Source organism: Neopelma chrysocephalum, unplaced genomic scaffold (assembly GCF_003984885.1).
Source record: "Neopelma chrysocephalum unplaced genomic scaffold, ASM398488v2 Primary Assembly neopelma1_23, whole genome shotgun sequence".
NCBI lineage: Eukaryota > Metazoa > Chordata > Aves > Passeriformes > Pipridae > Neopelma > Neopelma chrysocephalum.
The window spans coordinates 25,519,147-25,545,507 of NW_020897691.1; the positions used below are offsets into that span (position 1 = coordinate 25,519,147).

Genomic DNA, 26,361 nt, shown 5'->3' on the forward strand with positions numbered 1-26,361 from the left:
TGTGTGTGTGTGTGTGTGTGTGTGTGTGTGTGTGTGTGTGTGTGTGTCCATACACATTCTCATGGTCATCAGACTTCTCTCACAGCTTTGCCAGGGTACAGACGTGTTAAACATCACAGGCTCAAGACATTGGGCACGCTTGCTGGTACTACAGATAGCCCCAGTTTTTCAGAATTCGACATGTATGGAAAACATGACATTTTACTGGTTAAGGTGACTTACGAACATAATTAGCACAATGTTTCCTTCTTCAAAGATAATGAAAATAGACAGAAATCTGAATAGATGCAGGGGAAAAAAGAAACAAAGACAAGTGTTTTCCTGAGAGCACAGGAAGGTTAAAAGATAATGTAATATCATTAATATCCACACAGCTCTTTGAAGAAGTGGCTACAAGAAGGGATTAAAAAAAAAACTGGGAAGGACACATGGATGCTGTGGGCAAGACAAAGTTCCAGGCTTGTGAGACAGCATAGAAGTGAATTTGTAGACCAGCAAATACACAAAAGTTAAAGTTTATGATGGGTATTGCCTGAACTGAATTAGAGGCCATTGACAAGAAACATAGACAGACCATGTCCATGGGTCTTAACAAATGAGGACCTCCCATCTTTTCTCCAGACATTATCATTACTACCTAGACTGAAAAATCAAACAAGATCTGTTTTCCTTTATTAGCCTCAGGCTGACCAATGTTTGCAGCTTCAAAGTATACCCTAGATACATTAAAGCTATTTTTACAAGCTCAGTGACTTCCTGGAACAAATTTTTGGACAGCTTTCAGACTATCTTTCATGTACTTTGAAGTACTCTACAATACCATTTTGTACCTTATTTTTAAAATGCCAAAATTACTGAATGTAATCTGCCTCTCTTGTACTGAATGCAGCTGAATCCATTAGACAACTCTTTCCCCATAATTAGAATGGAAATGTGACATATGAAGCTTACTCAGAACCACTATATACTGGAAGGGCTCAAAAATTCAACAGCTAGATCAATACAGAATGATTCAAAGAAAAATTGCATATTGAGCCATATTCCATAATAGAAATGGCCATCTTCTATTCCAAGATTTCATTAGATATGGAAAATTGCTCTTCCAGACTATTAATTTCTGCTCTCTAAACCATGTTCCTTCAATTAAAAGGCTTAAAATTTAGAAAGAGTATTCTGTCTCTACATTGAAAATTTTTTCAACTTTACACTTGGAACTGAAGAAAGCTGAGCATAGATAACTTACAGTGAAAACTACCAGTTTAAAGCATATTAAAATTATTAAGTTCTTAGGGTTTTTTAAGAGATGTGCCAAAAGGTAAACCAGAGTCAAGCCAATTTCCCAATAGTTCTTCCACTACTACTTAGTTATATATTAGTTAGGCTTTTCTACAGTGAGCTGTCACTTACCATACCACTATCATATATCAGCGAGCTATGCTGTTACTTCAAACACACACCAGGAGTATGTGCAGTTTGTTCTGTTTCTCTCCATCACCACACACGTATACAGAAGAAAGATGTGCTCATTCATTGGACCAGTAAATGCCAAAATCCTCCCCAAGATTTACTTTCTCCTTGTCTTACAAACAGATCCTCTACTTATTCCTGCAACCCTGACTTCCCTTCTAATAAACCCTTATTCTTGTGTCTGCCCTCCTGGTATCTTGCTGAAAATACCAATATATAGTCAAATCACATTTTTCTTAGCAAACTGAAAAAAATCTTTTTGACTCCTCCCACAGTCTTAATAAAAATCTTAAGATTATGGGTGAAGAGCAGTAGAGTCAAAGGGTGGGAGAATCACTGCAATCCAGCGCACCAAAGCCAGGCCCCTGTCCCACCCTACTGCTCTTCCATATCTGCTTTATCCTCTTCTGCTTGGCATGTGACACACAAAAAAAGTGAGCTAAGAGATTTGGCAAGAGCACAGCACTTAATATTCTCATGCAACTGATCAAATGTCAGGCTCCAGAGCAAACTGTATTTAGTAATTTACCCACTGGAAGTACAAACTCACAAAACTAACTGGTTTTATACTAAGGAATAGTGAGTGTTCATTTTCACTAAAATGTTTGCTCCTGTTGTTGGCATTTGTCTAGTCATGGGGCCTAAAAGAAAGAAAACTGTCATGTAACCCAAAGCTGAATTAGAAAAGGTTGCATGCAGGAAGCAAAAGGCATGAATGATGCTTAGGTCTGTTGGAACCAGTCCTTTATGTAAGTACTATCAGCAGGAAGGTGTCTTGTAATGAAATCAACAAAAGAATCCTTAGGATTTTTTTCTGCTGGTTATATTAAACACAGAATACAGCATGTATATACTTAATGACATAATAATATTCTTGAGACTGCAGAACATTGCCACTTCCAACTTTGGAGCATGCTTCTCTTCTTGCCCTGGATGAATCAAGTTCCTACACAGCCCAGTAAAGTTCTGCTAAACACATTAGTAGGAACTATAACTAATGGCACATGGATGAGAAGAAAACCTATCACAGCAGTACATTTTCAATGTAAATGTTAGCAATTTGGACTAGCAGCTTTTTGTTCACTTTGTACAAATCAATTGTTTTAATGGAAAATTACAATAGCTTTGAGTTCCCAATTTTTTCATCATGTGAAATGACTTAAGAATAACTGACAAGACGCAAAATTCATTTATCTTAGCTTCAGCCATCTATAACTACAGTGAACTAAATTAACTGAATTAAACTATTTTCCTGGGCTGTCTGAAGTCAAGGCAATGTAATTCACCCTAAAATAGATGCTAAATATGTGGTTTTGTAATCTTAAAAGAAGCTCATGAAGTACTATCCTTGCCAAAATACACCGTTCCTCTCCAGCCCCATGCCTGCCACTGCTCCTATCTTTTGTGCTGACAATCATGTAGCTACCCAGTAAACTGCACTGGCAAAGTGAACAGGTTAAAAATTATCTGGCAAAGGTAAAAATGTTAATTTAACCACAGTTCAATTCACCATGTGGCTGCACAGTTCCTCAGCACAACAGAAGGGGTCGGATTGCTTTGGTATGGTGGCAGTGTAAGTTTACGCCCGAGTAAAGCTGTAATGTACCTAAAGAAGAAGTTGGGCAGTATGACTCGCTTTCCATTTCTCTCTCTGTTGTGGACTGTTGCAAAATCAATTTAGTGACATTAAACTAAATGTCATTGGTATAAAACTGAAGTTAAAGGAAATGACTAAGGCGTACTGCGTACCAGTTTAGTACAGTCCTAACTCTATTAAAATATTCAAGCCAACAAATCAACATTTCATAAAAACAAAGGATCAAAAGCAAATGAAATATTTATATGTATAAACAGAAGAGTAACTTTTCTGTTCATGAAATAGAAGCTCCCTCTCATGGTCAGACAATAACATGCATCATTAATCCATAAAATCAAAATCTGCAAATCCTGCAGGTAAAAACCAGGATTCACTTATTCACTTCTATCAGCTTCAAATGGCATTTACATTATAATTATCAAAATTAATATTGAAGCCAAACAATTCATTACTTTTTCCGAGTTCACTTCGTACTTGTGCTGGTTTTGGCTGGGGTAAAGTTAATTTTCTTCGCAGTAGCTAGTATGGGACTGTGGTTTGTATTTGTGCTGAACAGAAGGTTGATAACACAGGGATATTCCAGTTACTGCTGAGCAGCACTTGTACAGAGACAAGGCCTTTTCTGCTTCTCACCTCACCCCAGCACAAGGAGCTGGGAGGGGACACAGCCAGGGCAGCTGACCCCAGCTGAACAACAGAATATTCCATATCATATGACATCATATTCAGCATATTTAGAGCTGGGGGAAGAAGAAGGAAGGGGGGGACATTCAGAGTAACGGCATTTGTCTTCCCAAGTCCCCATAATGCATGATGGAGCCCTGCTTTCCTGGAGATGGCTGAACACCCACCTGCACCTGGGAAGTGGTGAAATGAATTCCTTGGTTTATTGCTTGAGTGTGTAGCTTTTGCTTTACCTACTAAACAGTCTTTATCTCAACCCACAAATTTTCTCACTTTTATTCTTCGGATTCTCTCCCCCATCCCACCAGGGGAGCATGAGCAAGTGGCTGTGTGGGGCTTAGCTGACAGCTGAAATTAAACCACAACAGTCCTTCAAATATTCTGTAGTGTAGCAAAGCATTAAATTAAGGAAATTAAGAGTTTTTTAAAAAGTCCTATAAGAGTATATGTCACTGATAGCACAGCATTTCTAAAGAGACTTGGACAAAGAGTGATTAAAATACTTCTCAAACTTCTGTCAGTACACTTCAGCACTATTCCTGGTAGATAATTAAATTATTCTAATGTATTTTAACTCACACTAGCTCTCCTTTTCCTGGACTTTTGTCTCTGGCAAACTTAGATTTACACTGGTATTAGCAGACATGCTCTTACCACATTCAGATGTTATTACTATTGAACAATTTCCCATATAACTTATGGAACTAAATGGGCTCCTACAAGCAACTAATTTAACTTAATGTATTTTCTATTGGTTGTGTTATCAGTATTTCTCCTTCAACATTCATGTAGAACACAAAATAACACATGAAGTCAAAATTCACCTTAGAGCATAGCAGAAACCATACATAATCTAAGTAACAAAACAGTAGTTCTTTAATAAACTAAACTGAGGTTTTGTAAAAAATCAAACCAGCTGCATAAGTGATCTCTTTTTACTGTTCTATGGACCACAACAGAATGATTAGCATCCTGCAGGCAATACTGGTGTTTTTCATGTCTTTTTGCCAGTATCAGCTTTAAAATAGCAGTTTTCAAGGGACACAAGTTATAACACAGGCAAGCTGGACTAGGAACCAGAATAAACTTGTGACAGGTAATTCTGTCAAACATATATAGCCTCACAGCAGTATATACTAAGAGCTGATAGCAGTCTTCACACAGATCCTCACAACAGCAGCCCAGCAGAAAAGAGTTTCTCTTGTAGCTGTCTCTCTAAAACTGTGTATTCAGGTTACTATCCACAGAACAGAAATAACTTGACATACAGCCTGTTTTGAATTAATATATGAAATGTATTAAAGAAAAACTCAATGGCACATTTCTGCTAATATGATTCTTTATATTAGAAGGTATATTTAATGTGTCAAGTACAGCCCAGAAAGTATGTGGTCTTTTCACCAGAATGCAACACCTGCAGTAGGTTTGGCCCTTAGAGAATTGTCTGCTAATGTTTTGTAAACATTGCATGCAAATTAAACTGTCTTGCAATTAGCTCAGTACCTGTACTCTTACATTAAAGGAATTATACATGTGATATGCTTGGAGGAGGGGGAGAATCCTGAGGACTCTCTTGTTTACCTCATCGGTTTTGAGGAGTTCACATGGATTCTTTTGTTTAGTATTACTTCATATTCCAAACTGCACTGCCCTGAAGGACATCTGTGTAATAATAAATTACCTATTTTGATCATTATTTTTATATAAAATTCTTTGCAATTTAATATAATAAACACATACATAGAAGCTACTTAATGTATTAATTTTTTTCTTAGTCATACCTGGCCTTTCCATTGATTTCATACATAATTGAAATATACTTCTATAATGTTCAGTGTTACACAATTACAGAGCTAAATTAGTTTTTTTCTGGCACAAGCATCAATACAAAAACGGAATTTACTTTCATGAATTATAGGTTACCTTCAGAGAAGGAATATTAGCATTTCAAGAAGGCACAAAAAGATACTCTGAAATCAGTAGCAATTCAAAAGTTACATCTATGACAGTCTTTAGGAAACGATAAAAGTGAAGTCATTCACATGAAACATTTTCATTTATTTTACAATTTTCTTCTGGTAAAGTTCATCTCTCTACCCTGTTTCAGAACTGAATTCAGAAAAAACAAACATCGCTGTATAAGTGTACACACAGAACGACAGCCCTAAGGCCAAGAAACTATCCATGATGTTGGAAAATGTAAGCACTGAAATAAGAAACATTTTTAATAAGCAGCAGTATTAGGAGAAGGTAATAAAATACAGCTGCAGTTCTAATATAAGCAAAGAAAGCTTATACAAAGAAGTTCACCAGTGAGTATCAGTAGGTATGCTTCACAAAGAAAACATAGGTTTGCTTGTTTGCTAAATTCAACTGTACTATGAATTTGCCTACTAGGAAGGCTTCTCAAACTGAAAAACAAAGGTCGACCTCCGATCTCATCTCTACATGTCTAATTCTGACCAAAACCTGGTTCACTAATCTGTGTAGAAAATCACTCATAACAAATTCCTTTATTTTCTACAGTTAAAAATATTTGTCTCTCCATGTTTACCAACTTAATTAATTTTGGAGTTCTTAACTATTAACTTCTCAAAATCAAAGGTTACTGTCACTAACAAAAACCATTCACCTACTCTCACAAGAGGTACTGAAAGGGAATATAATTTATTAATTATCTAACTGTTTATAAAACAGGATACCATTCTGTCACCTGTAAAAGAAATGTAAACACAAACTCAAAGACAAGGATGAGGAAGCATATAATTCAATAACTGAAGAAATACTTGGTAGATTCAATCTTTGAAGTAAGCATTGGATTATTTGACCACTGAAGCCTTTCTGGAACTGTAAGAACTGTTCAATTTCTACCATATTGAACATTAGAAATATTTCCCTATCAAGCACTGCATAAAATAATAAAGCATTGCTCAATAACAGCATAAGCAATTTGGTAAGCTGAAAAGGTCAGACTCTTCTATTCAATCTTCCTTCAAAATGTAAGTTAAAAAATACTAAATGAAATGAAACTAATGAATTGCTACAGAGAACACTTTATTAATAAATACTTTTTTTCATTTTTCCTCTGTATTGGACTGCAAAGAGGTAGTGCTACAGCAGCAGTCTTTGCTACTCTGCAAAATGTCCTATATGGGTTACTGCACTATTAAAAAATGGTGTGACCTTACATTCCTCAGAGCACAAAAGATAATTCATCAATACTGAAAAACTCTTTTAAAGAGTCTTTCCAAGGAATAGCTGGAATTGCTGGGATAGTTTTAAAGGACAGCAATGAATTACAGACAGTACTGTTCTCTGAGAATTTTTATTAAATATCTGTAAACAGCATTGTTTAAGTATAGACTCATAAGCAGATAAAAAAATTGAACGAAAAAAAGGTAGCATAGAGTCTTTACATCCCATCTACAAATCTGTACCATGGTTTTTACATATCAAAATATAAAGATATCAGAGGACAGTACTGTCTGTAATTCATTAATATTCTTTTGAACTAAGCCAAGTATGCTAGGAAATTCATTATGTAGCCTTTACCATTGTAAAACTATTATTGGCTAAATTAGCACCAACTTATCTTTGTGCTCCATTCTCATTTATCTAAAAGTCATCAAAGCACTTAAACTACACTGACAAATTGTACCTGCTATTTCCATAAGTATAGTTGTATTTTCTGCCAACTTCACAAATCCAACTTGATTTTTGAAGTGATCAATTCCTTGAAAAGACAAATCCACTCTTTTTCCTCTCAGGAGATCTTCTACAAAAACCTTGCTCTCTGAAAGAGCATCAACTGCTCTGTCAAGAGGAAAGAAAATATCTATGTCAAATATACTATTAACATTGCTATTAATCATCATATCAAAAAATGTAATAAAGTTTTTTTCAGTATCAATTTATTTTCTAAGGGATTCACAAGGATCATCAAGTCCAACCCTTAAGTTAATTGGCCCATATGGAGATCAAACCTGTGACCAGTGACACTACATATACAATGACAAAATTATATGGAAACTACAATTAAGCCAATTGAGAACTGTTCTATCTAAATTTATGCTTACTTTCTGTAAGAATTGAGGCATGCCCACAATAACTAAAGTAACAGGTACAAGCCTGGTAACCTTTTAATAATCATTTTAATTAGCCACATCAAGTGTATGTACAATTACATAATTACATGAAATTATTGTTTTGACCTGAACTTGAAGCGAGTCAAATGCTAAACAAAAAACACATAAACATTCTTAGTATTTTCTAAGAGATCTCTCACATGCTCAGAGTTTTTAACTCTACACAGCAACACTGAATTCAATCTTTTCCCTAAACCGATGCAGACTTTATAAACGCTAGATGGCAGTAATAGGTTTAAAACGCTCAAATGAGGTAATTTTACTTTTTCTGTCCTAGCTGGACAAAAGCCATAATCATGATTTCTACAGTAAGTTACATTATATTATTTAAGTCTGTACAGTTACAAGCAGCTTTACACATGTTTTCATTGTGTTTAACAAGATGGACTCTTGATGAGAACTATGCATTAACTGAAACCTAGGCCAGGTTAAGAAAGACATTGAGGTTGCTTACATGACAAAATATCCTTGATTGATAAGAGTCCTGCTGTGGTCTTTTTACAGGGCTTTAATCTACAATCTAGAAGCACTTTAGCTCCTGTATAACCATTTTAAACAACAATGCCATTACTTGTTCCTTGGCAATGATATTTTACCTTGAGCATAGTCTCTGTCACTTACCTACCCTTTTACCACTGTTGGACAAGCCTGTTCCTGTGTCTTCTCTATGTGCTATATTTCAAGACCTTTCAAGAACACCATCTAACACTGGTTAAGCCTGTCAGATTACTGCACATAATCATGTATAGATTTATTTAATAACATGAAACTGAAGAACAGATATTTCAGAGTCAAAGCTTGCAGTGTGCTTTCAAGCTGTGAATCATGCACATATCTAAAATCCATTTCTAGATTTTGTACATATAAGAACTGGTACACAAAGAGTCATGGAAAGCTCTGTTCCTCAGCTGAACAAAGATGTATATTTCCATACTGTAGGATTGGCTGCTGAACTCACTGATGAGCTCAAGTCTACCTGATGAGCTCTGTGAAAGATCAATTCAAACAGTGCACTATGTTTTCAGTATAGCGCTGTGGCACTGAAGATTTAGTTCTATTTTTTCTTTTATATATAACCTTGCAAATGCTAAAATATTTGGAAAAATAGTTGTCATCTCACTCTAACTATCTTGGGGTTTGTATTATATTAATCCCTTGATATTGTCTAACAATTGCTTTGTAAGAATAATGCACAAGGAGAAACAGTTCCACTGAAGTCAACAGAAAAAAACACAAGTGTTATTTTCTTGTTATTCCATACCAAGAAGTAGTATTTACAATGCCAACTAGTAGTTACACTCAGTGCAACTAACTCACAGAGATATCAAAAAGTTACAGGCATTTTGATTCAAAGTGAAAAAAGGAAATAAAAAAAATTAATTAAACAGAATATTACCAGTGAATACAAACTAGAATTATAGGAGCAGTGCTTGTTTTCTTTCTATATTGTTGTAATTTAAATATTATAACACTTAAAATTCATGTAGTTTCTTTTTAGAAATTTCTGAGTTCTTAATTTTGATTACTTGGTAGAAAAAGCAATCTGGCAAAAAAAGCCAAACTGAATTCTTTCAGCGCTCTTATGTGTAAAGAAAAGGTGAGATTCACAAAGTGTTTGAAAGAAAACAAGCAAGAAAAACTTGGCATGATAATCTCATATTTACTGCAAAGGCAGGCATCCTGATTTCTAGCACCTGACTATGCATACAGTTAGCACAGATTAGAACTCCTTTGCTTGAAGGGAATGCTGTCATGACTCTTGCTTGCTTGCTTTCTTTCTAGCTTCAAAATCTCACATTCTTGGTTTCATACAGTCCTACAAAAAGAGATGTAAAGTGTATTCATGAAGGCTAGACCACAGTCAATCGTTAGGAAGCTTACATGGGAATTGCAGGTCTGGATTCCCTTAGAAAGAGCAGCCTAGAATACAGATATTCCATTTTCAGGGTGAAAGCCGTATGTACTAAAATACCATACAAAGGGCTTTGTGCCGAATTGAATGTTATGTTTAGCACATTCTTATCACGCATTTTGACTTCAAATAGCATTCAACACATTTCATTTCTGTATAGACGGGCACTATTGTGCAAACACAGTAGAAAAACTGTAGATATCTAAGTAATTTAATGGATCCAAACCTAAGGATCTGTGAACTCTGAGATGCCAGGTTGACTAGCTGCACTTTGTTTGAGAGACTACTTTCCCCCTACGTTACACACAAGTTCTTTTGCAGGTTGGATCTTGGTTTTCTTCCATTAACCTGGTATCAAAAATTGGTGGAGTAAAGAAAGGAAAAGTCAGCTTTATACTCTTCGAGTTCTCCCAAAAGATTAGACAAAAACCCTCAGTTATGATAATAAAAAGAAGTCCCATATAAAAGAACATGCAATCTAGAATACCTGAGGATAGCTGAGCTAGAAACCTATAGGAGGCATCTGGACAGGGAAGGGGTGAATCTCTGAGGAAGCTGCTGCTGCTGACTAGAGGACAGTCCTTAGTGCCTGCACTGTAGAGTTCTGCTGGGAGAGGCAGAGAAGAGCTCTTTTAAGTCAGTGCTTCAGTGGCAGTCAGACAGTGAAAGCTGAGAAGGAGCTCAAAGAGTAGCAGAAGATCCAGAGTTTGAAAATATTTGTTTTGGTATACAGTTTTGGACTCTAAAACGTACTTGTGAGCAGGCATACTTGCCTTTGAGACATGTTTTCGCATTCCCTTTTTAAAAAGTTCATATTTCAAACCCTTTCAAAATAAAATCTCACATAAACAGTTGGTGGTTGTTCTCACTGATTTTCAGGTGCTATCACAGTTTGCTCATGAACTAGGCAGGAGGAAGCTTATGTGCTTCCTCTTGGAAACAAAAGGCACGTGGAGAGGGGAGGGAATCCAACAGATGTAGTATCCTTTGCTTGCTTTCTTTTCTCTGTTCCTGGCTGTTTCTCTCCCTTTAGATCAAACTGGTTGGGAATGAAGATGCTGACAGATTCGCATCTTCGCAGGAGAGGTAGGAGAGTAGAGGCCTCAAGAATATAGCATTCAAGGAAATAAGCATGAAAAACAAGCAAGACAACTGATTTTGATATACTGATCTCTCATTATTTTAGGTGTGTCAAATGTTTTTAGTCAGAATACTCTTACTTATCAGAAGCATGCCTTTGACTACTAAATGGCCTCTACATTCTATTTTGGATTTGCACTTTCTTATGAGCAATCTGCACTTTAATAGATTTTTAATTCCCGTGTTAGTGAGTTCAGTGTCCCCTATATCAATTAAAATAATTACTTTAGCAAACATGGGATTTGTGTATACCAAATTCAGCACACAGTAAGAAAAAGGTAAGGGAAAAATGCATACTTTTTTCAGAGCTCATGACACACCATAAGTTATGAAAATGGCTAATAATAAGATTAGCATTTTAAAATGAACATGAATTAAATGTTCAGTAACCCTGCAGTTTAGAGTTGAGTTTTGAAAAAAAATAAGTGTCAGTTAACCCTTCTTTTTATGAACACATCCAGAAAAAATACTAGTATATACTTAATTGAACACTAAATACCTACGTGCTAATTTCTTCTTTATTGGATAAATGCATCAATAACATGGTGACATGCAATGAGCCAGAGCGAACCATTGCTTTGGAAAGCCTTTGATCCTTTTGTATTATTGCATCTTGGACAGCCTGAATACTGACAGTAATCTGGGAAGAAAGACAGAAAAAACAGTTAGCCGCTATAATTACTGTATCCCATCATGCAAGTGAACAAGAAAACAGACAAACTGAAATCAAACGTTTATGTAAAAACCATTCTAGCAGAAGAAAGTTTTATCCTCTGACAAAGATGTGCTAATTGACCTGAGTGAACCCCAACTGGGCACAAATAGAGGTACTGGACACTGCCCATCACATCTTAATAGGAGTTTCCTTCCGTAAGTATGATAAATTACTGAAGGAGATTAAGATTATCCACTTTTATGCTGCCAGTAAGACCAATAAAAAGTTTCTTCAAGGAATTTCTCAGCCCACTTTGCTAAACTTGTATGTTCATATGTGCAGAAAAGTGACTGGAAAAACAAAGAGATCTTTGTAAAATCGGGCACATACAAAAAATGAATATTTAGTAAATAACATGTAGCGATATCCTATTTGCAATTCTGATTATACTGTCCAATAGACTGATATATTCTTCAAACATTTCAACAAATTTCCATACAAGATGTATTCAGTTCTAACACTGTCAGCCTTTCTCTTTAAAATTGGAATTACATTTTCCTCATTGAAAATTATTTATATGGTTATACATACTCTATAAATTGTATCCAAAATGTTTACTGTGCTTGACGTTATGCTAGTTGTATTGTAGTGATTTAAAAAACAAAATACCAAAACCCTGCAACAATTCTTGAAAATGTTAGTGAAAATTAAATCAAATACAATAATCTTGACCATCTGACAAAATGAGTTATTTCTTAAAGCACAGCAAGCAAAGACATTACAGACAAATCAGGTTTTGGTGTACAAAGTCTAAAACAAGCATGTAGAAAACTTCAGTTTGACTTTTTTGTTTTTTTAATAAGAAACCAAGTGGTGAATGCTTCACAAGTACATACTGACTTCTATAAAATCAGCACAAGTAGCTCTCAGGTTAAAAATAATAAAAAAAAGCCTTGAGATATTTTGGTAGCTCTGTTAATCTATGGAACACATAAATTTCCTGGAAAAACCCCACAATCTAATGGGAGTGTCCAGTATTTTTCTGACCAAATTTCTTAAAATGAGTTTTGCCATGCAGGAATTTTACCTAATGTGCCTTAGATACCTAGTAGTGTAATAAAAATATAACTAAATTATAATTCAAAGGAAACAGTTCTAGGGAGGGTAGGGAAGAGAAGATAAAAGCCACTTGCCAGAAAAGGTGATACAGCATCTACAAAACCACGTCTTAGATAGTGTAAGACATACGAAGAATATTTCACCAACATTTTATAATAAATTGTATTTTAATATGACAATCTTCCTTCATATGTCAGAATTGGCCTTATCCTGTATAAATAGCACTTTTATTGTCTCAGATATAGGAGAAATTTAACCCACATTTAGGCAAAGAACTGGTAAGTGGAATCCCCAATAATTATGATGTATTGACTGAATAATTATTTCTGTTTATAAACTAAAGTAAATGCAGTTATCTTGGTAAAGAAGAAAAGAAACAAAATTCAAAAACTAAATAGACTATGATATTAATTACACTTTTATTTCATTTTCAACTATCGTTTCTAAATTTCATTTGCTCCTGTGAGCTGGCAAAGGAAAAAATATAGAAGACAGATCTGGAATTGTGTTCTCATAGCAGTAAAAACCATCCTAGTTCTGAAACAGATCAATGTTATTCAGCATTTACATTAGCAGCCAATACCCCACATCCCCTTATCCACATAGTTTCCTTCAGTAGTATTTCCAGGTCCCTTCCTGCTCACGTCCTAAACTACCTGCAGCTCCCTCATATACTTCAGTTCTGGCTTGGGCAAGAAGCAACACATGCTGGCTTATCTCCATCTACAAGGGGTTGACTGGTTGACAAACATGCAGAGACTCATTTGTCAGCTGGCAGGTCTAGAACAACAGCCAATTGCCACACACACACTGCAGTCTTCCGCACAAGCAAGTTCTTTCAAGGCTTGCTCTTTTATGCAAGCACCAATTGCACAAAACATTGTATGAAATTAGTACCTCTGAGATGTCAATTTTTCTGTCCAAAACTGGACAACAGATTGGAAATCCACAAAAACCCAATGGACAGGCTCACGCCTGTATAAACTCCATTAGAAACCATGCTAAAAACCTAATGAATAACATGGCTTTGGAACGGGGTTAAGTCCAAAGATGGCCAGTTGGCAGTTCCAGAGAGAAGCTATTTCTGAGCCTATGAATAAAGTATGAAGAAACTTGCTTTTTGGATACAGGTAAAATAAAAAGAAGACTGAGCATGTTCTCTCTCTCTGGCTGAGTGACAATGCTCTACATAATCGACGCTATTTGGAAAGAAAAAAAATAATAAAATTCAAGTATATTTTTCTGAATTTTAGAAATTTCTTTTTAAGATGTTGTCTCAGAAGTTATCTGATCAAAATGTAACACAACAGATGTGCCATCCCAATGTATATTATAACTTCAGATTTGTTTTGTTTTCTCCAATAAATCTAAGGTGCAATTAACATTTGAGTGTACTGAATTTTAATTAAGCAAACTAGGACTCTTCCAACGCTGTTATTACCCACTGCATAAATAAAAACTTTAAATTGCTAATAAACCTGCTATCATGCTGACTATTTTTACTGAAGATTTCCTAACTTAATTAAAAGAAATGTTTGAAGGTAGATTATATCAGTTCCCTCCCCCGAATTTTTTTTTAAATGCTCAAAAAAAATGCCTCAAATACTGATTTCAAAGTCCCCTCTCCCATTACTTGAAATATATTATTCACAACAGTGATAGAACAACACAGTTTTGCTTAGTGTAAGGATACTACTAGTAAGTAAATATAAAGATTGTAAGCTTTAAAGATTTAACATATTAATTATAATTATAATCAAGACTGGATAACCTGGAAAGGCTAACCTACCAAGTGATAACACACCACGTAAGTCACAACTTAAAAAAAAAAAACAAACCAACAAACAAACAGGAAAAGATACAATGATCATCGTCCATTTAACTATTTTTGCACAAGTAATAACACAAAGTTCAATATAAATTCAAAATTAATGGAACGACACCTTTCATTTCTGAAGATTCAAAACATAATTAAAATTCAAACAAGGAAACTGTTCAATTTCCAAGAGGAACGGTTCATTAAATATTTCAGAAATATCCTTTACTACAAAATGTCTCTGTGTAAAGCTTAAATTACTACATAAAACATGAAGGAAGAGTACTAATGCCTAAAATACTTCACTGGAACAAAATCAGATCTTCAAAAAAATAAAGGTCTCCCATTACTAACTGAAATAACTACCAGTAATTGCCAGATTCCCTCTGGCTATCAAGGAACCAGGTGTCTAAATTTTGGCTAATGTTGCCTACACAAATTTCAACATGTATTTTTTACTTTCAGAACAACTCTACCTGTAAGGCAAGTATAAAAAAAACCTTCTAGCAAAGTCCTGGAATTTCCAAATGCTCTGAGATTAAATTTAGAGAGTTGTTTCTTTACCTCTGTAAATGATACATGACTAAAATACATGACATATAAAAAAGCATGCACAGATAAGACCTTTCCAATCAGCCCTTAAACATAATAACAATCATGAGCAGGAATTCTCAATTATCAGATTATATAACCCCTACATTATTCTCGCACTTGTTAAGTCATGGAACAGACAGAAAAGATATTTCAGAATAAGATGGCACAAAAGATATCCCACAATATTTGTATCAGGGTATCCTGAATCCTACAAACCCAGCCCTTACAATCTTTTCTTCACATAGTAGGTTTTGAGGAATCAAAGACTGCACTGTAATTTTCAAACCTACTTTGGTTTATTTTCATTTCATATTCTCTTAATCTTCTTTTACCTTCTTAAAGAACAGATAGTACAGATGTAGGCCAATTCAAAATTCACCTGAGATAGCTCCTGATATTAAAAAAAAAAACAGCTAAATTTGCAAATGACATTAAACTGCCGGGTTCAACTTTTTAAACATAATGCACCTACTTTCGTTGTTTCAGACACATAAGGTATCAAAGACATACCAGAGATAACAAGCAGCATATAAAAAAAATCATTCTCATTTACTGCCTACATGAGATGACTCATGCTAACTGCAAGAAAATACATTTTCTTAAAGAGCTCTCTGCTCTTCTTGAATCCATCTGAACAACATCTAACTAAAAAAACAGTTGTTTGAATTTTAAATAAGATGATCAATTTTATTGGAAAATGTTAAGCTATAAACTGCAACGCTAAAAGAGCAATTGATCCAAATATAAATTCCTATCTATAACGAAAGCTAAAAATATTGCTAGAGATTTTTTTACCAAATTAACTAGGAATGTCTCTCTTTCTTATTCTAAGTGAACAACAAAATAAGCAATACTGTAACAGCACAGAGGGGAAATTTCAGCCAGCTTTAGTCAAAATAATGTGAAATCCATAAGACTGACAAACTGAATAAAAAGATAAATATTTTTCCTCTAGTCTTTTCCAGATAAGCAATTTTATTCACAAAAATGTTACCTAAAGTTACTCTTTGAATAGGCTGCTAATGTTCCTTTAAAAATGCCTGAAAAAAATTGTTTGGCACAATATCAAACACTGTTCTTTTTATAAACAAAGTAATTCTGGTTATACCAAATTAGTATAACAAAGAATATCACCTCTGGATTAGTAATTGGAAGAGAAATGAAATAATTCGGCTGATACTGTTTATTCTTTTTCTTCTTCCTCTCGATGCCTTCTTCAATTTCCCTTCCAGTAGTCCTCTTTCTTTTCTTTTTAATATTTATTTCAGAGGTTGCATGCACTGAAGAAAAAAAAAATTACTTTCAGCATACAGACATATCAAAACAAAGACACTCTTAATATCACACCAACAGGAATTGTACCTCCAGAGCAATTCTTCCCACTCATCAGATTTACCCATGCTTTGAATTGTCTGACTGGGATCCTACTCCAACCTGAATTAATGTAGTCCTACAAGTGGAGTACCATACTTAAACTAACAGCCTGCACCTCTACGCAGGGCTTAGAAACTGCTAACATAGACATCTGGTTTCCAAACTACTGTTTCATTTAGTCAACGTATGCTGCACTGCAACAGCCCTGCAAATTGTCTACACTTTAACTGTAGAGCCTTTCCAGACCCTCTCCCACCAGGTGGCCTGATAAATACCCATAGGCTGACCAGGCTGCAGACATCCCCTGTCCAATTAGAGGTATACTTCTAGCCCCATGCTGGGAATACACATATTGAAGGACAGCTCATAAAAGCCATCACTTTAGAAGCTCATATACAGTAATGTAAATTGACATATGAAACATCTTCGTTCTGTGACTCATTGCTCCAAAGCTTAACAAAAGGGTAAATTTTTAATATGCTCAAGTACTTGCAGGTCTGAATACTAGTAAGATAGGCTATGGACTGAAACCTGTTTGCAGGGAGACTGTTCCATGTGCACAGCCCACTTGTACGTCCTGTATTGGGTCTGGCTGAGCCGGAGTTCATTTCCCCACAGCAGCCCTCACAGTGCCGTTCTTTGCATTGGTAGCTAGAAGTGTGTTGATAACATACCAGTGTTTTGGCTACTGCTGAGCAGTGCTGGCACAGCACCAGCACTGTGTCTCAACATTCCTTCCCCACTCAAAAGAGGGCAAGACCCAGGGAGAGGACACAACCAGGCCAGCTGACCCAAGCTAACCAAAGGGATAATTCCATACCATATAACATCAGCTCAGATATAAAAGCTAAGGAAAGGAGGAGGAAGGGGAGGGCATTAGACATTTACAACATTTGCCTGCTGAAAAACTGCTACACGTGCTGAAGCCCTGTTTCCCAGGAAGTAGCCGAACACCACTTGCTAATAGGAAGTAGAGAATAAACCTTGTTATTTTCCTCTTTGCTTGTGCGTGCGCAAACTTTCACTTTTGCTTTAGGAAACTGCCTTATTGCACCCATGAGTCATCTTCCATCTTACACTGTCTCGCCTCTCTGGCAGGGAAGGGGAGTGACAGAACAGCTTGGTGGGCACCTGGCAACTAGCCAAGGTCAACCCTTCACACATGCAAACAGGGAGGACCAAGAACTGAGTGACGTGTCTATACTTTCACATTACTTCTGTTTAATGTACTTACTAACACATTCATCGTCGATATCTGTGTCAAGAAATGGCATTTCTGCCATTAGAGAGTCTACTGAATCAGCAGCACGTGGCTCTTCTCTTTGTTGTGTCTTATTCTCCTTAAAGATTTTCTTTTGCTGTACATTTTCAAGCCCATCTGTAATATATTTAAAATAACACATTGGGTCTTATTTTTTAATATAAACAGCTAAGAAACATTATACACAAGCAACATACCAAGTATACATTTCTCTAATTATCAGCAAATAAATATTGACATATAACCCCCTTAAGGATCCTATTCTTCTTCCTTGTCAACAGATCAGTAAAAATACTTTAACATTTTATGTGGAATAGCAAAAAAAGAGAGTTCAGCCTTCTATATTTTAATAACTTAAGGTTTTGTTTGGTTCCAAGTAAATGCAATTACATGCAAAAAGAAAAGAATGCTTATAACTGAGCATAAACAAAAAAAAAAGTCTTCAGACAACACATAAAGTTCATTTTAGACAGCAGTAATGGCATATGAAACTCAGTGCAGACAAACATTGGCAAATTAATTCCACTATAAACACACTGAAAATGAGGCATGGAGAAGCAGGAAGGGAATCCTACCATTCCACATAAAACAAAGGCTTCTTGGCTGACTACAACATTCAGGAATGAGATGATTATTCTATTCCTGCATCTCCCACACAGTATAGAATGTTTTGGATAGCAATGGTCTGAACCTGTCATTCAAAGAACTAACTTTTAGTATTTAAGCTAAAGAAGGAACCAATATAAATCAAAACACGTCTTGCAGGTAACAAGATACACATGAAGCTCTATCTCAGAGTAATACCACAAAGACAGTATAATCTCCACTAACAAGTTTTTTAAAAAGTCTTTTTCCCCAAGAGTACCAGCTAAGCATGAGTCATTTCCCTATGTCTGCTTCATGTTTCTGTATCAGTTAACTCTAATACTGGCATATTAAGTTATACCTTAAAAGAAACAAAATGTAAAATCTTCTGTAGCAGCAAACAATGTGCATATTACCAGGCACCCAGCAATACTCTTTTGGGACAACTCCACAATGGGATTACTGTAGTGAAAGAAGCCTTATGTCAGAAATGCAGTTTATCCCAGGTCAGCTCATTACTACAGACAACACACTGTCAAAGCTCCTTTTATGACCAGTGCAGATAGCCCAAATCTGGCCCAAGAGGAAAATTCAGAAGCAAAAGTGCATATTATGTTCTTTTCGCATGCAAGGGTATACATGTATAAAATCAATATTACAGACCCAATGTGGGTGATTATCGCCCTGTGGAATGTTTTTCGCACATATCACTTTATGCTAGGGAAGATAAGTAAAAGAACAACATGATTAAATGCTAATTCACTCCAGGCTAAAGTAGGGAGGTATAAATCACTCTGTGGTTGTAGTCTGACACCTAACTTTATCCCCGAGGCTACTCAAAGGAAACAAAGTATTTAGATTTGTTGCTTGTTCCCCCTGTAGACACTAAAGAAGTATGCATAACAAACAGATGCTAAAACAATAATAAAATTATTACTTAACATTTACATTAAAGTAAAGCTCAAACAAAGCAGATTGTTGCTGCTGATCCACAAGTATGCAAAAACAACCACCCTGGATTCAAAGAGATCTCAAAGTGAGGCACGAGACAGAGGTGCATGACACTGACAAACAAGTAGGTCAGTCTGGGGCAGAAAAGTTGGCAACAAGATTCAGAAATGCAGAATCGTAACCAGTTGGGAACAAAGAGATTTGTTAAGGTAGTGTCAGCTACAGAAAAAGGATTCACATGAATCTGAGGGGTGTATATTGCAGATTACAGGTTTCCTTTGCTCTGTCTGCTCAAAAAGCAACATACCTGTGCCACTTTGAAAAATTCTGCCTGCTCACAATAGCAAAGGCACAGCTAGTAATTAACAATGCCCCTTCTCACATCAGTTAGCTGAACTGAACAGGCACTGTGTCTAAATTACATAGGTTGTGCCTCTAGCAAAAAAAGCTCCCTCACTTTTTTAGAAATACTAATTAAAGAATTGTGTTCTAGACGCTAAAACAACATGAAAAGAAGGTTTTTCAAAATTCTTGACATGATGTTGACAATCAGAGACCTAGAATAACAAAACAAGCTTCCAAAGGAACTCCTTAACCACCAAGCTGTTACAGAATAAATTCTTTTTTCTTAATTGCATGCTTAATTTTATTAGCTTGAATTTCATAGATGAACAGGTGTATACATTATTCCCTTATTTGTATTTGTTTAAGTGGCTGATCATCTTCATCAGCATTTGTCATCTGTTCCAGCAGAAAAAAAAATCATGATACACCTAGCTCATAAAGGAGAGAACACAAAAATAAGGAGCAATAAAACATTATTGATTGCACTCTATTCCCAGCTGCTTCTCTCCATACTCAGATTATAGTTTCAGATAGAATAATCTTCCATTATTTGACACATAAACATCACAGATCACAGTGAGATTAGGTCTCCAGGCACTGTACCCTGTACTGTGTTTATGTTAATGTGTTTAATATGTTTATCACAGAATCAATTAGGTTGGAAAAGACCTCTGAGATCATCATGTCCAACCTATGACCAAACATCACCATGTCAACTAGACCACAGCACTTAAGTGCCACGTCCAGTCTTACTTTAAACACCTCCAGGGACAGTGACTTCACAACCTCCCTGGGCAGCCCATTCCCGTATCTAATCACCCTTTCCATGAAGAATTTCTTCCTAGTGTCCAACCTAAACCTCCCCTGGCACAGCTTAAGACTATATCCTCTTGTCCTACTGCTTGTTGCCTGGAGAAGAGGCCAACTCTCACCTGGCTACAAGCTCCTTTCAGGTAATTGTAGAGTAATGAGGTCTCCCCTGAGTGTCCTCTTCTCCAGGCTAAACAATCCCAGCTCCCGCCGTGACTCCTCATGAGCCTTATGCTTCAGACCCTTCACCAGCTTCGCTGCCCTTCTCTATACTGGCTCCAGCAGCTCTATGTCGTTCCTGAATTGAGGGGCCGAGAACTGGACACAGTACTCAAGGTGCAGCCTCACCAGTGCTGAGTACAGAGGAAGAATTACTCCCCTAGTCCTGCTGGCCACATTATTCTTGATACTGGCCAGGATGCCATTGGCCTTCTTGGCCACCTGGACACACTGGTGGCTCATGTTCAGCTGGCTGTCAACCAGCACCGCCAGGTCCTTTTCCACTGGGCCACTTTCCAGCCACTCTGCCCCCAGCCTGTAGTGCTGCATGGGGGGTTATTGTGGCCGAAGTGTAGGACCTGGCACTCGGTCTTGTTGCACCTCATGCCATCGGTCTCAGTTCATCGATCCAGCCTGTCCTTCTGCAGAGCCTTCCTAAACTCCAACAGATTGACACTCCCCGCCAACTTAGTGTCATCTGCACATTTGCTAATGGTACACTCAATCCTCTCATCCAGATCATCAATAAGATATTGAACAGGACTGGGCCCAACACTGATCCCCAGGGGACACCACTAGTGACTGGATGCCAACCGGATGCAGCACTGTTCACCCCTCTGGGCCCGGTCATCCAGCCAGTTCTTAACCCAGCCAAGAGTGCTCCTGTCCAAACCGTGGGCTGCCAGCTTTTCCAGGAGCATGGCATGGGAGACAGTGTCAAAGGCTTTGATGAAGTCCAGGTAGACCACATCCACAGCCTTTCCCTCATCCACCAGGTGCGTCACCTGGTCATAAAAGGAGATCAGGTTGGTCAGACAGGACCTGCCCTTCCTAAACCCCTGCTGGTTGGGTCTGATCCCTTGGTTGTCCTGTAGGTGCTATGTGATCGCATTTAGGGTGATCTGTTCCATAACCTTGCCAGGCACTGAGGTCACACTGACCAGCCTGTAGTTTCCCAGATCCTCTTTCTGGCCCTTCTTGTGGATGGGAGTCATATTGGCCAACCTCCAGTCATCTGGGACCCCCCGCTGAGCCAAGACTGATGATAAATGATGGAGAGAGGCTTGGCGAGCTCTTCTGCCAGATCCCTCATCACCCTAGGATGGATCCCATTCAGTCCCATAGACTTGTGAGTATCTAAGTGGCACAGCAGGTCACTAACTCCTTCCTCCTGGGTTACAGGGCATCTATTCTGTTCCCGGTCCCTGTCTACCAGCTCAAGGGGCCAGCTGTCCTGGGGATAACCAGTCTTGCTGTTGAAGACTGAGGCAAAGAAGGTGTAGGTACCTCAGCCTTTTTCTCATCTTTGGCGACTATATTCCCCTCCATATTCAATAAGAAATGGAGGTTTTCTTTGGCCCTCCTTCTGTTAATAATTTATTTATAAAACCACTTTTTATTATCCTTTACAGAAGTGGTCAGATTAACTTCTAACTGAGCTTTTGGCTCTCTGATTTTCTCTCTACATGACCAAACAATATCGTTAAAGACTTTGTGTGTTGCCTGCCACTTTTTCCAAAGGTGATACGCCCTCTTTTTTTTTTCTTGAGTTCCTGTAAAAGCTCCCTGGTCAGCTACACAAGTCTTCTTTCCCACTACCTCTTCTTTCGGCACATAGGGATGGCCTGCTCCTGTGCCTTCAAGATTTCTTTCTTAAAGTATGTGCAGCCTTCCTGGGCCCCATTTTCTTTAAGGCTGCTTCCCAAGGAACTCTCCAAATCAGTGTCCTGAATAGGCCAAAGTTCACTCTCTAGAAGTACAGGGTAGAGATTTTGTTGATGCCACTCCTTACTTCACCAAGTATTGAAAACTCCATCATTTCATGGTCAGCCTCCTCTGACCACCACATCTCCCACAAGTCCTTCTCCGCTTGTAAACAGCAGGTCTAACAAGCCCCACCCCTGGTAGGCTTGCTTATAAGCTGTGTCAGGAAGTTGTCTTCCACGCACTCCTGGAACCTCCTACACTGCCTCCTCTCTGCTGTGTTGAGTTTCCTGCAGACATCTGGCAGGTTAAAGTCTCCCACAAGAACAAGAGCTGGCGATTGTGAAACATCAGCCAGCCACTTATAGGATACTCCATCTGCTTCTTCCTCCTGGTTGGGTCGTCTACAACAGACTTCCGCCAGGATATCCAGCTTACTAGCCTGCCCCCTGATTTTCACTTAAACCTACTGTCACTATCCTTGAGCTCTATACAGTCAAAAGACTCCCTAGCCACTCCATCACCTCTCCTTCCTTGTCTGTCCCTTCTGAAGAGCTTATAACCATCCACTGCAGCATTCCAGTCACACAAATCATCCCACCACATTTCCATGATGGCAACTACATCAGAGCTTTCCTACTGCATGATGGCCCCCAGCTCCTCCTGTTTGTTACCCATACTGTGTCTATTGGTGTAGATGCACTTCAGCTAGACTGCCAATTTCGCCCCTAGCTCTGGCATGCCACCCCCAATCTCATCTCTTGTGAGCCTGGTCTCACTCCTTTCCCTCTTCAAACCCTCTCAATCAGCCCTGCCAACTCATGGTCTAGAATCCTTTTGCCCTATTAGACAGGTGAACCCCATCTGTCTCCAGCAGGTGTGGTACCGCCCATGATCAAAAAAACCAAAATTCCATTGATGGCACCCATCTTTAAGCCACTTGTTGATCACATGGGGTTTCCTGTCCTTTCAGCATTCATCCCTGCTACCAAAGGAATCAAGACCCCCACCTGTACTCCTGTCTCTTCAACCAGACTATCCAGTACCTTGAAGTCCTTTTGATTATCCTGGTACTTCTCTCATCAACCTCATCGCTGCCAACCTGGACAACCAGCAGTGGATAGTAGTCACTGGGACAAATTTGTCCAGGGAGTCTCCTGGTAATAACCCTTACCCGGGCCCCAGGGAGGCAGTAGACTTTCATGTGGGATGGGTCTGGTCAGCATACAGGGCCGTTAGGTCCCCTCATAATTGAGTCACCCACTACAACTACCCTTCTTTTTTTCTTAATACCTGTATTTGTGATCCTTCTGGTTGACTGTGTTGATCAGGGAGACCCCCCACACTTTTTTTTACACTGTCATCTGCTTGACCCTTGAGATCCAGGGACGCAAACCTGTTCTGCAAGGACACCTGGGAGGGAGAGGGATGCTAGGAGGGGATTCTTCTACCTCTCCAAGCAGGGACCTGTTTCTGCCCGATGGCAAGAGGGTTGAGGCTCCTTTGACTCTTGCTGAACTTCCATTCGCTGCTTTGCATTCATATTTTTAATAAAAAATTACTTTGGCAACAGTTTAACTGAGAGTTGCTGTAGAAGTAGATGGTTGAGTGTAGAGACATTTTGAACCTCCGGTGCTGGCACTAGCGTTTACAGTTAGGGAACAAAGAAAAAAATAATAATAAAAATTTTGGGGGGGGAAATGTTGGGTTTCGTATTCAACCAGGTCGGCTGCTACACTGCCTGGCAAGCCTGGGGACTGTGCGGGGCAGGTAAGGAAGAGCTTTTAGCAACAGCGCACAATCAAGTTGGAAAGTTTTACCCTACACCCCACCGCGACCCGCACGCAGGCGCCCGCGAGGCCCCGCCACTGCCTTCCCCGCCGGCTGCGGGCGATCGCGGGGCCTCGCAAGCGCCTGGCCTCTTCCCCCGCCCCGCAGCCTCTCACCGTGCTCCCGGGTCGCGCCGGCTGCTCGGGAGGCATCGCCCCCGGCCCGTCCCTCTCCCGCCGCCGGCCGCAGCGCCATGGGGAGCGCGGGCACAGCCCGCTGGGCGAGCAGGGCGCGGGCCGCCGCCGGCCGCGCCGGGCAGAGGGCGGGGAGAAGCCGCAGCAGCAGCGGGTGCATGCCCGGCTGAGGCGAGCGGGGCTGCCCGCCGGGAAGCCGCGAGGCCGCAGCGGGTCTGGCGGAGCCGCCGCGCCCCTCGGGGAAGCAGAGGGGGAAGGGGACCGTGCGCCCGTGGAACTACAGTTCCCGGCACTCTCCGCGCTGGGCATGATGGGTATGGGGGGCGGCTGCGCCTTCAATCTCCTGTCGTCTTCCCCCGTGCGCTCGGCTGCGGCGGCGTTCGGCGGGGCCGCCTCGCTCACGGTGAACAGCGTGTCCTGGAACGGGAGATCCGCCTTTCACGCCTTGCTTTCACTCGGTACCTGAACGAGAAGTGGCTGCCCCAGCGCTCGCCCCGCTGGAGGTCCGCAGCTAACGGGAGTGCTTTGGGTTGGCGTCTCCCCAAAACAACCGGCTGTAGCTTAGGGCTGCAGAGCAGTAATTAACATTAATTTAGCTGCCATCTGGGGGAGAATAGACAGTCTTGCTCTAAATGTGCGTTAAACTCCTTCCTTTACACGACCCTTCGCGCAGCCCCGAGTCCTCTGACCGCTGGCAGTAAGGGCTCTGCTCTGGCTGTGGTCTCCTGTCGGGAATGGACCTCAGGGCTGTGCAGGAGAGGATGCTTCTCTGAGGGAACGTCGTGAATGGGTGTTCTAAGATCGCTTAAAAGAAGGGGAGGAAGGGGAGACGCCTCTTTCCTGCTTAAACGAAGATTTGGTGCCTCTTGGAAGCCAAATCATGTCATGGCATTCTCTGGGAGAAGCCAAGCTAAATGTTGCTTGGTACTTTTACAAATTGGCCTGACCATGTAGACCAGATCTGAGGGAGCAGATTGCATATATTCATATAAAGATTCCTACTTTCATATTTAAAGACAATAGGGTTGGTGTCACGACCCATCAGTAGGGGGGTGACATTCATTGTAAATTCTCATTGGGCTGAACAAAGACAGGGAACTCCAATGTTTTATAGTACAGTTGCCATAACTCCAGCCACCAGTCCACTTTACAGACTCAAGAAATGTTGGGTAACAAGTGAACAAGCCCTTAAATTCTTACAGTACTCTTCCACAAGAGTGAAGGCTAAGCCCTTAGTATTTTACAATACACTTCAATAAGTTCTCAGCTCACACAACTACTCGAAGGTGCTGGTTCACAAGCCACAACATCACTTCTCAAAGGTGTGGCTAACAAGCCACAACACACTTCCTCAAGTTCCCTACACCCACAACAAAGTTCAGTATGGAGTACGGGGTGGAATATGATAGCCATGCTTTTCCCAGGCAAAGCGAGGAGGGAGAGAAATAAAGACAAAAAAGGGAGACAGTGAACAAAGAATATCACCAGTCCTTAGATCCTGCATTGGTCCTGCTGTGTGAATAGTCTGAAGCTGGGGTTGTGAGACGAAGAAAGCGAAAGAGAAAAGAGCATGAGAAGGTCCAATCTGCTTCTTTTTATAGCTAACCTGGTGTACGCCTCTTACATAAACTGGAAGGGTTCTTTTCAACATGTTTTGTTCACATATGTTCAGCCAGCCCTTTGAGCTATTCTCAAAGAGGTGAGTCCAGGAGATGGACTGAGCACGAGTTTCAAGGTGGAGCAGGAAGCTGGGGCAGAACAGACCCACCTCTTCATGTGGTCTTCCAATCATACCTTTTCCAGTGTAATAGTCAGAATGTTTGAGACAAAATATGCTTATGTTGTCCACAGATGGCAAAAGCAAATAAATAAAATAGGATAGTTATGATAGGGAGGAAGCAGCCTGGCGGCTGGATGTTAGAAGCTGAATGAAAGAAGAGTGAAAAATAAGGCCAGTTTCTGTATTTGGCTGCTCTGCGCTTTTCCTTTGTGGGAGATAAAATCTGTTTGGAAATATTT

The 26,361-nt window shown here is 39.2% G+C and overlaps 1 protein-coding gene across 1 annotated transcript in view; it reads right to left on the bottom strand.

The window, feature by feature from the left end:
- The window catches only part of AKAP7 (A-kinase anchoring protein 7), an 88,178-nt gene extending 63,649 nt beyond the window's left edge, over positions 1-24,529 (bottom strand). Inside the window, 5 exon segments of the mRNA XM_027690989.1 lie at positions 7,407-7,561; positions 11,449-11,585; positions 16,264-16,409; positions 17,738-17,881; positions 24,325-24,529. Coding sequence (XP_027546790.1) covers positions 7,407-7,561; positions 11,449-11,585; positions 16,264-16,409; positions 17,738-17,881; positions 24,325-24,502 — 760 coding nt within the window. The 5' untranslated portion in view covers positions 24,503-24,529.
- Between the last annotated feature and the right edge of the window lie 1,832 nt (positions 24,530-26,361).